This window comes from Pongo pygmaeus, chromosome 2 (genome assembly GCF_028885625.2).
Source record: "Pongo pygmaeus isolate AG05252 chromosome 2, NHGRI_mPonPyg2-v2.0_pri, whole genome shotgun sequence".
Classification (NCBI taxonomy): domain Eukaryota; kingdom Metazoa; phylum Chordata; class Mammalia; order Primates; family Hominidae; genus Pongo; species Pongo pygmaeus.
In genome coordinates this window covers 46,694,754-46,708,499 of record NC_085930.1, presented here as the reverse complement: position 1 = coordinate 46,708,499, position 13,746 = coordinate 46,694,754, and the positions used below count along the sequence as shown (strand labels likewise).

The window sequence follows — 13,746 nt, the reverse complement described above, 5'->3', positions numbered from 1 at the left end:
CTTAATTTCATTATGCACTTCCCTTTAAGAGTGGTGATTTGGTGTCATTATGAGCATCAGTTAGTGTGCCGGGTGTATTCAGTGATGCCTCCAGCTCTTTGAGGTATGAAGACTGTTGTGTGGGTGTAGAAAAATGCCCCTTTTCTCAACATTACTCTGTTGCCCAGGCTGGAGTGCAGTGGCATGATACTGCAACCTCTGCCTCCTGGATTCAAGCGATTCTCGTGCCTCAGCCCCCCAAGTAGCTAGGATTACAGGCACACACCACCACACCCAGCTAATTTTTGTATTTTTAGTAGAAACAGGGTTTCACCATGTTGACTGGTGCTGTTTTCTTTTTATTTGCGTGTTTGTGCATGGGTGTTTATTTCTGTTCCTTGTAATAGTGTTCCTATCTTATTGCCATGAGGGTGCCTATCTCCACCAAAACCTGTTTGTTCTTGTTTAATTCACAGATACTGGAAATCAGTGGAGTGGGAAAACAGATAAGCAAGTTGATTATAGTTTTGTCTAAATTAAAACAAATAAGCAATAAGTGAGGGTATTCAGAGGATTTCCCTTTGAATAAATGATTGAGCTTTAGAGTTTGAAGTTTAGGACTCAATATCTATGTGAACAAATAACCTTTCAAAGCCTCCCTGTTCCTCTCTCATAAAATGAGGATAGCAACAGAACCTATCTTATGGATTGCTGTGAAGACTAAACAGGGTACTATGGTAACTCACTCAATGCACTGCTTGGCCCAAAATAATAACTAACTTTTTTTTTTTTTTTTTTTTAGTTTAGTGTCATTGTGAAGATATTATTATTAAACATCCTTTTTGCCTGCCTATGTTTTCTTTCTGTTTCTCAGCCACTGTATACAGGCTGAGAGATTCATTTGGGGCTTTTGCACAAACCGTCTCATCTGATAGCAGTAATAAGTTGGGTGTGGGGAGATGTCATTATTTCCATTTTTCAGGCAAAGAAATAAGCAACAGGCAGGTAGGTGAATTGTCAAGGTATACAGATAACAAAAGATTGCTCCCTGAACTCCAAATTAGGTTTTTTGACCCTAAAACATTCTCTTCCTGCTACATCAGTCTTCCTCCCCATTTTTCTAATTCTCCCTCTTGTCTTTTTTGTTTTTGTGTGTGTTTTTTTTTTACCCTGAGACAAAGTCTTACTCTGTCACCCAGGCTGGAGTGCAGTAGTAGGATCTCAGCTCACTGCAATCTCCACCTCCTGGGTTCAAGCGATTCTCATGCCTCAGCCTCCCAAGTAGCTGGGATTAAAGGCATGTACTGCCATGCCCAGCTAATTTTTGTATTTTTAGTAGAGACAGGGTTTTTTACCATGCTGCCTAGGCTGATCTCGAACTCTGGCCTCAAGGAATCTGCCCACCTCGGCCTCCCAAAGTGCTAGGATTACAGGTGTGAGCCATCGTGCCTGGCCTCATTTTTAGACTATAAAATAGTAAGATAGTCACCCTATTTAGGATTTGAAGTTATGAAATCAGTGTAGGAATCCACGCAATCAACAAGAACCAAATTCTCAGCCAATGTCTACTTGATATAAAAGCATTGCTGTGATTTCATCTCTTCCCACTTTGCTTTTTGTTTACCATGTTCTGGCCCCACTGGCCTTCTATAATGCTCCTCAGACAAACAAAGCTCACTTCTGCTTCAGAGCTTTCACATAACCTGATCTCATCATTTAGCTCTCTGCTTAAATGTCACCTCCCTAACCACCCTTCTTGCATCACTGTCTATCCATTAAACTACCCTACTTCCTTCACAGCACTTAAGACTCTCTGAAAGTATATAATTTACTGTTTACATGTTAAACAGAGTGGAAGCACCACATCTTGCTCATTACTGTGTTCTCAGTATATGACAGTGCTCAGTACATAGGTAACACAGTAAATATTTGATAAATGTATGAATAGATGAACTTTATTGCAGGAATGACACTAATATTTAAGGTCACCAGTCTTTAAAAGGGGCTTTAACATTAAAAAATTGATATTCAAAGTTCATATTCAATTTTATATGAATGAAAGAATATCACATAGAAGAGCTGTGGATGAAAGGAAGGAAAGACATCTATTGGTCTTAGGCCTGACCTTTAAGCTGCAATAAATAACATCGAGAAAGATGATTCTCAATAAGAACATAACTTGTAATCTTACATATCTGTATCACTTCCAGATAATTTTATAAATCTAGCTGAGCTGGATCAGTATTTATAATATGTCTGATATTGTCTTGTTACCATAGTTCTTAACCACAGTATGAACATGAAGTAGGTAGTAATGAAAGTCACAGACCTACACCCCAGAAAATGCATATATGCATATAACATACAACTTTACACAAAATGTCAAGGAGTTTATGGGACCCAGCTTAAGAACCCTTACCTTGGTGACTTAAATCATACTTATTGTACAATACACCCACATGTAATTATCAAGACATATTTGCCAAGCATAAAAAAATACCTAATAACATGGCCCCTGGTGCTCATAATTTAGTAGAAAACATAAAAGATTAGAGAGAAAGAGAGAGATTGAGAGAGCAAGAGATTTTACTAGAGCCAAGATGAACCAGGGCTTAAAGCACCATCTAGTGCCAAAAAGGAGGCAGCCACATAGCAGGAGAACAAAAAAGAAATTAAACAGGTAAATTACAATCTCTAATCAAACATACCCACTGAAAACCAAACAAGCCAGACAAAGACTGAAATAAATAAATAATGCTTCAGTGCAAAGGCATAGACATATATCCACAAGAAACAACAGCGAGTTGGCCGGGTGTGGTAGCTCACACCTGTCATCCCAGCACTTTGGGAGGCCAAGGTGGGTGGATCACCTGAGGTCAAGAATTCGACACCAGCCTGGCCAACATGGTGAAACCCCATCTCTACTAAAAATACAAAAATTAGCCAGGTGTGGTCGTATGCGTCTGTAGTCCCAGCTACTCGGAAGCCTGAGGCAGGAGAATGGCTTGAACCTGGGAGGTGGAGGTTGCAGTGAGCTGAGATCGTGCCACTGCACTCCAGCCTAGGTGCTTGAGCAAGACTCCATCTCCAAAAAAAAAACCAGCAAATGGGGAACCATGACCTTCCCAAATTGACAAAGCAAGGAACCGGTGATGACTAACCCTAATGAGAAGGCAGTATGTAAACTCTAACCAACACTCAAAATAGCAGTTTTAAGGAAACCCAGTGATCTTCAAGATAACAAAGAAAAGCAATTCTGAAATTTTTCAGATAAATTTAATGAAGATTTAAAAAGTCAAACAAATCTTGGAACTGAGAAATATATTTGCTGAACTGAAAAATCACTAGATGTTTTCAACAGCCGAATGGATCAAGCAGTGGCAAGAATTAGTGAGCCCAAAGACAAGCCACTTGAAAATACGCTATCAGAAGAGAAAAGAAAAAAGAAAGAAAAGGAATGAAGACAGCCTACGAGATATAGAAAATTACCTCAGAAGATCACATCTAAAAATTATTGGTGTTGAAGTGGGACTTGAATAAGACCAAGGGGTAGAAAGCTTATCCGAAAAAATAAAAATAGGAAACTTTCCAAAACTTGAGAAAGACATATCCAGGTATAGGAAAGTCAGAGAACACTAAACAGATTTGACCTAAACTCTCAAATGTCGAGGACAAAGAGGATCCTAAAAGCAATAGGAGAAAAGAGGCAAATAACATATAATGAAGCTCCAATTCATCTGGCAACAGACTTCTCAGCAGAAACTGTACAGGCCAGCAGAGAACAGGATGAGATTTTCAAAGTGCTGAAAGAAGAAAAAAAAAAAAACTGCCATCCAAGAATACTGTATCCAGCAAAGCCATCTTTCAAATATGAAGGATAGAGAAAGTTTTTCTCAGAAAAACAAATGCTGAGAGAATTCACCACCACCAGACCCGTCTCACAAGAAATGTTAAAGGGAGTTCTTCAACCTGAAAGAAAAAAACACTAACACAAAAAGAAAACAGTTGACAGTAGAAAACCTACTGATAAAATTAGGTACATGAACAAACCCAGAATACTCTAATACTGTAATTGTGATGTGTAATCAACTCATAACTAGTATGAAGCCAAAAAGACAAATCTAGCAAAAACAATAATAGCTACAGCAGCCTGCTAAGAGGTAATATAAAACATGGAAACTAAAACAAGAAGAAGTCAAAATGTTGGGGGATTTCTAAAAAGAAAAGGCAACAAATTAAAACATACTACCTGAGAAAACTGTTTTGCCACAAGGGAAAACAGTAAGAAAGGAAGATAGGAGTTACAAAACAACCAGCAAACAAGGAAAGAAAAAATTGCCATAGTAAGTCCTTACTTATCAATAACTGAATATAAATGGACTCAGTTCTCCAATTAAAAGACATAGAGTGGCTGATGGATAAAGAAACAACATCCAACTATATGCTGCCTATAAGACACCTACTTCACCTATAAAGACATACATAGACTGAAAGAGATAGAAAAAGACATTCCAAGCAAGTGGAAACCAAAAACACAGCAGGAATAGCTATACTTATATCAGATAAAACTGATTACAAGTCAAAGACTATAAAGAGAAATAAAGAAGGTCATTATATAATGATAAAGAGGTCAATTCAGCAAGAGGATATAACAATTATAAATATCTATGCACTCAACATCAAGCACCCAAGTATATAAAGCAAACAATAAAGGGAGAGATAACTGTAATACAATCATAGGGGACTTCAACACGCCACTCTCAGTAGTGGACAAATTATCCAGGAAGAAAATCAGCACGGAAACGTCAAAGTTAAACCAAAAACCAGGCCAAATAGGTCTGACATTTAAAGGACATTTTATCCAACTGTTGAAGGATACACATTATTTTTATCAGCACATGGAACATCCTCCATAATAAGACCATATCTTAGGCCACAAAACAACTCTCAACAAATTCAAAAAACAGAAATCGTATCAAGTATCTTTTCTGACCACAATAGAGTAAAATTAGGAATCAGTAAGAGGGACTTCAGAAGCTACACAGATAAAAGGAAATTAAACGACATGTTCCTGAACAACCAATGGGTCAATGAAGAAATTAAGAAAAAATTTAAAAATTTCTTGAAACCAATGAAAATGGAAATACCATAGATCAAAATATATGGGTTATAGTAAAAGCAGTAACTTCTTTTAAGAGAGAAGTTTATAGCAATAAACACATCAAAAAAGTTGAGAGACTTCAAAAAATAAGTTAACTATGCTCCTCAAGGAAATATAGAAAAGCAAGAACAAACCAAACCCCAAATTATTAGAAGAAAGGAAATAATGTAAATCTAAGCAGAAATAAATGAAATTGAGACTTTTTTGACTCGAAATCAGAAATGAAAAAGGAGACATAACAACTGAGATATCAAAAATACAAAGAATCACTAGAGACTATTATGAACACCTATACATCAATAAACTGGAAAACATAGAAGAAATGGATAAATTTCTGGACAGATACAACCTACCAAGATTGAACAATGAAGAAACAGAAAACCTCAACAAACCACTAATGAGTAATGAGATTAAAGCTGTAATTAAAAAGTCTCACCTCAAAGAAAGCCCAGGACCTAATGGCTTCAAGCTGCTCAATTGTACCAAACCTTTAAAGAAGAACTAATACAAATTCTACTCAATTTCTTCAAAAAAAATTGAAGAGGAGGGAATACTTCCATACTTATTCTATCAGGCCAGCATTAGCCTGATACCAAAACCAAACAAGGACATGATAAGAAAACAGAAAACTACATATCCCTGATGAACACAAATGCAAAATCTTCAACCAAATACCAGCAAACCAAATTCAATAACACGTTGAAAAGAACATTCACCATGATCAAGTGGGATTCATCCCAGGGATCCAAGGATGGTTCAACTTATGCAAATCAATAAACATGATACATCACATTAACAGAACCAAGAACAAAAACCATATAATTATTTCAAGAGATGTCAAAAAAGGCATTCAATAAAATTCAACATCCTGTATGAACAGACACTTCTCCAAAGAAGACATTTATACAGCCAAAAGACACGTGAAAAAATGCTCATCATCACTGGCCATCAGAGAAATGCAAATCAAAACCACAATGAGATACCATCTCACACCAGTTAGAATGGCGATCATTAAAAAGTCAGGAAACAACAGGTGCTGGAGAGGATGTGGAGAATAGGAACACTTTTACACTGTTGGTGGGACTGTAAACTAGTTCAGCCACTGTGGAAGTCAGTGTGGCGATTCCTCAGGGATCTAGAACTAGGAATACCATTTGACCCAGCCATCCCATTACTGGGTATATACCCAAAGGATTATAAATCATGCTGCTATAAAGACACATGCACACGTATGTTTACTGCAGCACTATTCACAATAGCAAAGACTTGGAACCAACCCAAATGTCAACAGTGATAGACTGGATTAAGAAAATGTGGCACATATACACCATGGAATACTATGCAGCCATAAAAAATGATGAGTTCATGTCCTTTGTAGGGACACGGATGAAGGTGGAAACCATCATTCTCAGCAAACTATCGCAAGGACAAAAAACCAAACATCGCATGTTCTCACTCATAGGTGGGAATTGAACAATGAGAACACATGGACACAGGAAGGGGAACATCACACACCGGGGCCTGTTGTGGGGTGGGGGTTGGGGGGAGGGATAGCATTAGGAGATATACCTAATGTTAAATGACGAGTTAATGGGTGCAGCACAACAACATGGCACATGTATATGTATGTAACAAACCTGCACATTATGCACATGTACCCTAAAACTTAAAGTATAATAAAAAAAAAAAATTCAGCATCCTGGCCAGGACCAAAATGCCCACTTTCAGCACTTTTATTCAATATAATACTGCAAGTCCTTGCCAGAGCAGTTAGACAAGAGAAAAAAATAAAGGGCATCCAGGCCAGATGTGATGGCTCATGGCTATAATCCCAGGACTTTGGGAGGCCAGTATGGAAGGATCACTTGAGGCCAAGAGTTCAAGACCAGCCTGGGTGACAGAGAATCCCTGTCTTAAAAAAAAAAAAAAAAAAAAAAGTATCCAAATTGAAAAGGAAGAAGCCAAATTAGCCTTGTTTACAGATGACATGATCTTATACTTAGAAAAACCTAAAGACTCCACCAAAAAAACTGTTAGATCTGATTAATTCAGTAAAGTTGCAGAATACAAAATCAACTTTCAAAAATCAGTAGCATTTATTAATATATACACCAACAGTGAACAATCTGAAAAAGAAATCAAGAAAACAATCTCACCTTAATTAGCTACAAAGAAAATAAAATACCTGGGAACCAATTTAACCGAGGAAGTGAAAGATCTATATATTGAAAACTATAAAACACTGAGGAAAGAAATTGAAGGACACAAACATATAGAAAGATATGCCATGCTCCTGTACTGGAAGACTTCTTACAGTTAAAATGGCAATACTACCCAAAGCAATTTACAGATTCAATGCAATCTCTATCAAAATACCAACAACATTCTTCATGGAAATAGAAAAAAAATTCCTAATATTTATATGAAACCACAGAAGACCCTGAATAGCCAAAGCAACACTGAGCAAAAAGAACAAAGCTCTAGGTATCACACTACCTGACTTCAAAATTTACTACAAAGCTATAGTAACCAAAACAGCTTGGTACTGGCATAAAAACAGGCGTATAGACCAATGAAATAGAATAGAGAACCCAGATTTAAATCCACACATTTACAACCAACTCATCTTTGACAAAAGTGCCAAGAACATAAAATGGGGAAAGGACAGTCTTTTAATAAATGGTGCTGGAAAAACAGGATAACTATATGCAGAAGAATGATACACAATATCACCATACACAAAAATCAAATCCAAATGGGTTATAGATTTAAATCTAAGTCCAGAAACTATGAAACTACTAGAGGAAAACATTGAGACAATGCTCCAGACCACTGGTCTGGCCAAAGATTTTTTGTGTAGGACCTCAAAAGCACAGACAACCAGAGCAAAAATAGACAACTGGGATTACATCAAGCTAAAAAGTTTCTGCACAGCAAAGGAAACAATCAAGTGAAGAGATAACCCACAGAATGAGAGAGAGTATTTGCAAACTGTCTGTATAGTTTGGATGTTTGTCCCCTATACCTCATGTTGAAATCCGATCCTCAACGTTGGACGGAAGTGGAGTCTAATGGGAGGTATTTGGGTCATGGAGATGGATTGCTTAATGAATGGCTTAATGCCATCCTCTGTAAATGAGTGCATTCTCATTCTATTAGTTACCGAAGAGCTGATTGTTAAAAAGAACCTGGCACCTCCCTCCCCCTTTTTCTTTGCTTTCCTCTCTTGCCATTGGATCTCTGCACATGATAACTCCCCTTCCATCATGAATGGAAGCAGCCTGAAGTCCTCACTAGAAACAGATGCTAGTGCCATACTTCTTGTACAGCTGGCAAAACTGCAAGTCAAATAAACCTCTTTTTTTTAATAAATTACCCAGCCTCAGGTATTCCTTTATAGCAACACAAGTGGACTAAAATGCCATCTGACGAGGGGTTAATAACCAGAATATGTAAGGAATTCAAACAACTCAATAGCAAAAAAACAAATAATCCAATTTAAAAATGGGCAAGGCCATTATAGTGGCTCACACCTATAATCCCAACACTTTGGAAGGCTAAGGTGGGTGGATAGTTTGAGTCAAGGAGATCAAGACCAGCCTGAGCAACATGGCAAAACCCCATCTCTACCAAGAAAAAAAAACGACAAAACAAAAATTAGCCAGGTATCATGACACGCGCCTGTAGTCCCAGCTACTCGGGAGGCTGAGGTGTAAAGGATCTCTTGAGTCCAGGAGGTGAAGGTAGAAGTGAGCCAACATCACGCTGCTACAGTCCAGCCCGGGCGACAGAGTGAAGCCCTGTCTTAAAAAAAAAAAAAAAAAAAAAAAAAAAAAAAAAAAAAGGTTGGGGGAAAGATCTAAATAGACATTTCTCAAAAGACATACAAATGGCCAAAAAGTGATAAAATGCTCAGCATCACTCATTATCAGAGAAATCCAAATCAAAACCACAATGCGGTATCATCTTATACCAGTAAAATGGCTTTTATCAAAGACAGTGAATAACAGATGCTGGTGAGGATATGGAGAAAGGGAAACCCTCATACACTGTTGGTGGGAATGTAAATCAGTACAGCCACTATGGAGAACAGAATGGAGATTCCTGAAAAAACTAAAATTAGAACTACCATATGATCCAGCAATTCCACTAATAGGTATATCTCCAAAAGAAAGGAAATCAATATATCCAAGAGATATTGGCATGTCCATGATTATTACAGCACTGTTCACAATAGCCAAAATATGGAATCAACCTAAGCGCCCATCAGTGGATAAATGCATAAAGAAAATGTGGTATATACACAAAATGGAATATTAGTAATGAAAAAGAATGAAATCCTGTCATTTGCAGCAACATGGATAGAACTGGAGGTCACTGTGTTAAGTGAAATAAGTCAAGCACAGAAAGACAAATACCACATGTTCTTATTCATGTGGGAGAGCTAAAAATGTGAATCTCATGAAGATAGAGAATAGATTGGTGGTTACCAGAGCCTGGAAAGGGTAGAGGTTGGGAGGTGGATGAAGAGAGGTTGATTAATGGGTACAATATACAGTTAGATAGAAGCAGTAAGGCCTAATGTTCAATAAATCAGTAGAGTGACTATAGTTAATAATAACCTATTGTACATTTTAAAATAACCAGAAGAGAATAACTTGAATGTCCCCATGGTAAATAAAAGATAAATATTTAAGGTGATGGATATCCCAAATACCCTGATTTGATCTTTACACATCATATGAATGTACAAAATTACCACATGTACCCCCAAAATATGTATATTATGTATCAATAAAAATATTATAAAAAGATAGCTATAGATAGGCTATAAATAAGTGCCAAACCAGTGATCATGAATATGTTTTAGGAGTTCAGGGAAAGAAAGAGAAATGTAGGCAAGGTTGCTCTAGGAAGATTTCACCCAAAGGGGAGAACATTTTTCAGTTAGGGTAGAACAGCAGGAGCTAAAATGCAGAAGTCAGAAAATAGGAGTGTAGCCAGAAGAGAGATGTGAATGGCTGAGAATGGGAGACAGGGTCAAGGACTGGGAGTGTGCCCACAGCTGAGCACAGGAAGCTGTAAATGGTGGACTGAATGGATAAAAGCAAGCAATGAAGCAAATCCATTCCTTGGAGCCTTTTTTTTTCTTTTCTTTTTCTTTTTTTTTTTTTTTGGAGACAGAGTCTCACTCTGTTACCCGGGCTGGAATGCTGTGGCTTGATCTCGGCTCACTGCAACCTCCACCTCCCAGGTTCAAGTGATTCTCATGCCTCAGCCTCCCGAGTAGCTGGAATTACAGGCACCCGCCACCACGCCAGGCTAATTTTTGTATTTTTAGTAAAGACAGGGTTTCACCATGTTGGCCAGGCTGGTCTGGAACTCCTGACCTCAAATGGGCCACCCGCCTCGGCCTCCCAAAGTGCTGGGATTACAGGTGTGACCCACTGCACCCAGCCATGCCATTTTTTAAAGCAGTACCTCCACCAAAAAAACAACATTATCAAAAATATTAACCAACAGCCATAAAATTAATGAGGACTGATGTGCATTCTGGGACTTCCTCAGACGGTCAAGAGGCCAGAACAAATCCCATCTTTGCCTATAGTTGTGAAAATATAAGCTTAACTACTCTGCACTTCGTTTCAACACTGTAACTCCACACACACACCACGGCATGCTATTCTCGCCTCTTTGCCTTTACTCAAGATGTGCTCTCCTCTAGGAAAGTCTTTTCTTTGCCTGACAAAAATTCAGTTCAGACATCATCTTCAAAAACATCTGCTCCTCACCACCAGACTGGGTAGTCCTCTGTGCCGCTCTCCACTGCTGTACCTTCCCACTGTATGGAAACTCTGGTCACCTGTTTCAGCCTCTCCTGGGGCAGACGGTACCTGGCTTACCTTGATGCCCCTAGTGTTCAGCTGTGGTGGACACTAATAAATCTTAAAAGGCCATTGCATGCTTCCCTGTGACAGCAGAGACACTCGCTTAAACATCTTCCATACCATGTTTCCAGAACCTGATGTTAGGGTATTTTTTCTCAACTGATATTCAAGACTGGTTCCTTGTTGTTATTGCTGCTGTTGGAGGTGAGATTACCAGCAGGCTTTTAAAATATGTCTATGCACTGAGGCCTCAATGCCTGTAACTTTGGCACATTCTGCATGCAATTTTCCATCATTTTTGCGTTGAGGGTTGTGGTTTCTGGATCCCTTGCCAGCATCACTGGTCCTGGCATGGGTACAATATGTATGCTGTAATCAGATCAACTCAGGAGTGTGCTTCGTAGCTTGCATTACTGGAAGCCATTTGGTGCTCTGCTCAAATGTCACCTCCTCAGTTTCCTTGACCACTCAATCAAAAATAAAAATAACTGGCCAGGCACAGTGGCCCACACCTGTAATCCCAGCACTTTGGGAGGCCGAGGCAGGCAGATCACTTGAGGCCAGGAATTCAAGACCAGCCTGGCCAACATGGTGAAACCCCGTCTCCAATAAAAATACAAAAAAAATTAGCCAGGCATGGTGGCAGGCGCCTGTAATCCCAGCTACTTGGGAGGCTGAGGCACAAGAATCGTTTGAACCCAGGAGGCAGAGGTTGCAGTGAGCTGAGATTGCACTACTGCACTCTAGCCTGGGCGACAGAGCAAGACTCTCGCCTCAAAGAAAATAAATAAATAAAATAAAATAAAAATAAAAATAACCTATTAGTCACTCTCATTCCCTTTTGTTGCTTTATTTTCTTCACAGCATTTCACACTGTCATAATCCCAATTGTGATTTCCCACCTTTTATACAGCATTTTATTAACATAAGAATTATTTTTATAAAGTTCTTAATGTGCTACAGATGGAAAGCCAACTTTTTCTCAGCATTTCACTTTTTTCCTTATTAAAGGAGGATCCTCTGGATCACATTTCGGACATGGAAGAAGTTTGTAAAATTTATGAAAGAGGAAAGAGTAAAAGAAGAAAGGCGACAGCAACTTCGTAGGAAGGTAGTTGAAATTCTTCCAGACTTCCAGGTGCCTGGAAGGGACCATGAGCTACACCAGCAATCAGATACTTGGTCCTTGAGTAAGACAAGTCTTTGGTGAACCAATGAGCCAGATTAGTGTAATATTTAGGACGGGAAGCTCTACTGGTCTGTATGTGTGTTATCTCCACCCACCCACACACATACATACATATACCTGGTTTATTCTCTATGAGCTACTTCTTAGATCAAAGGAATTATTTTGAGAATTTTTATTCCCTTCTTTGACTTTTTCTGGATTGCTAGTCATTCACTATAGCATTTATCACAGTGGGATCATCCAAAGGAACATTCTAGAGATCCTCTGTTCAAATATATCCTATATATTTTTAGCATAGTAAACTTTAAAAAGGACAAGTGTGCCTGACTGAGCCTATGAAGAAAAATGTGTCCATATAGCTTAACATGAGTTGATAAATGTGACCTTAATTAAATGGAAATAAAAAGTAGTGAGTACTCAGAAAAGGAAAGGAGGCCAAGGCACTCAGTCTTCTAGTACATTAGCATCAGTGACAGGCACCCTACCAGACCTTGTCCATTTTAACCACCCCTGAGGGCAGACCATATATGAAAAGGTTCTCTACACAGCTGCTGCAGAGGATAGCAGCTTATCCTGATTTCAGAGAAACTGAGGCACCAGAGATGCTTCTCTTCAGTGCACCTTGATAAGCATGAAGGAAATGCCAAAAGAAGATAATAACTCTATCAATCATGACAGTCTAGCAATTCATTAAATTATCTGTTCATGCTCCCAACTGCAGCTGTTGAATAATACACTCAATTTGTCTTCTAGTACTCAGCTCAGTTTGATCTAGATATTGAGATACCTATCTCGAATTCAAAGAATGTTTTCATCTTTAAGGTGCTATAAAGACTGATGAAATGCTCTCTTCTATGAATTGTGTTAGAGAATTACCTGCTAGAAAAATAATTTTTCATTACAAAATACACATTTATTATAACAAATTCAAATTATAAATGCATATGGTAAAATGAGAAAGTCCTGTGCAGTCCTGAGATGATTACTCTTATTTGGTGTGCTGAAAATTTGAGTTGACAAAATAAAATTCTGTGGTTTTTTTTTAAGTGAATGTTCTTGTTATTGTCTCGTACTTCCTAGAAAGGATATCTAGCTGTACCACCTACTACATGACTTAAGATACTTTTATCATGGAGGATGTGTGATATGACCAAACACCTTGAATTGAACTTTATTTCTTCTACGACATGGCTGTTCCCACACAGCTTTTCCTTTAATAGGATTATACAGTTGTCATTAAAAAAAAAAAAAAAAAAAAAACCTGTGTTTTTCGAGATGAATGGCCACTAAAGAAAATGTAACTAAAAGTAATTCATAATACATCACTTTCCATCAAAATCACTAACAGTTTAAACCTAACTACAGTACATTTACAAAATATTGGCTGATATTAGCACCCGGAAATGAAATACCAATTTTATTATTTTGTTTGTTTTGTTTTTGTTTTGAGACAGGGTCTCACTCTGTCACTGTACTTCAGGCTGGAAGTACGGTGGCCTGACTATGGCTCACTGAAGCCTGGACCTCTC

At 38.2% G+C, this 13,746-nt stretch overlaps 1 protein-coding gene across 3 annotated transcripts in view; it reads left to right on the top strand.

Annotated features, from left to right (window-relative positions):
* The window catches only part of CCDC191 (coiled-coil domain containing 191), a 92,129-nt gene extending 78,871 nt beyond the window's left edge, over positions 1–13,258 (top strand). For all 3 annotated transcript variants that reach the window (XM_063661650.1, XM_063661649.1, XM_054483018.2), the window contains exon 17: positions 12,040–13,258. In XM_063661650.1, the coding sequence (XP_063517720.1) occupies positions 12,040–12,238 (199 nt within the window). In that variant the 3' untranslated portion in view covers positions 12,239–13,258. The remainder of the gene's footprint in view (positions 1–12,039) is intronic.
* Positions 13,259–13,746: the final 488 nt, after the last annotated feature.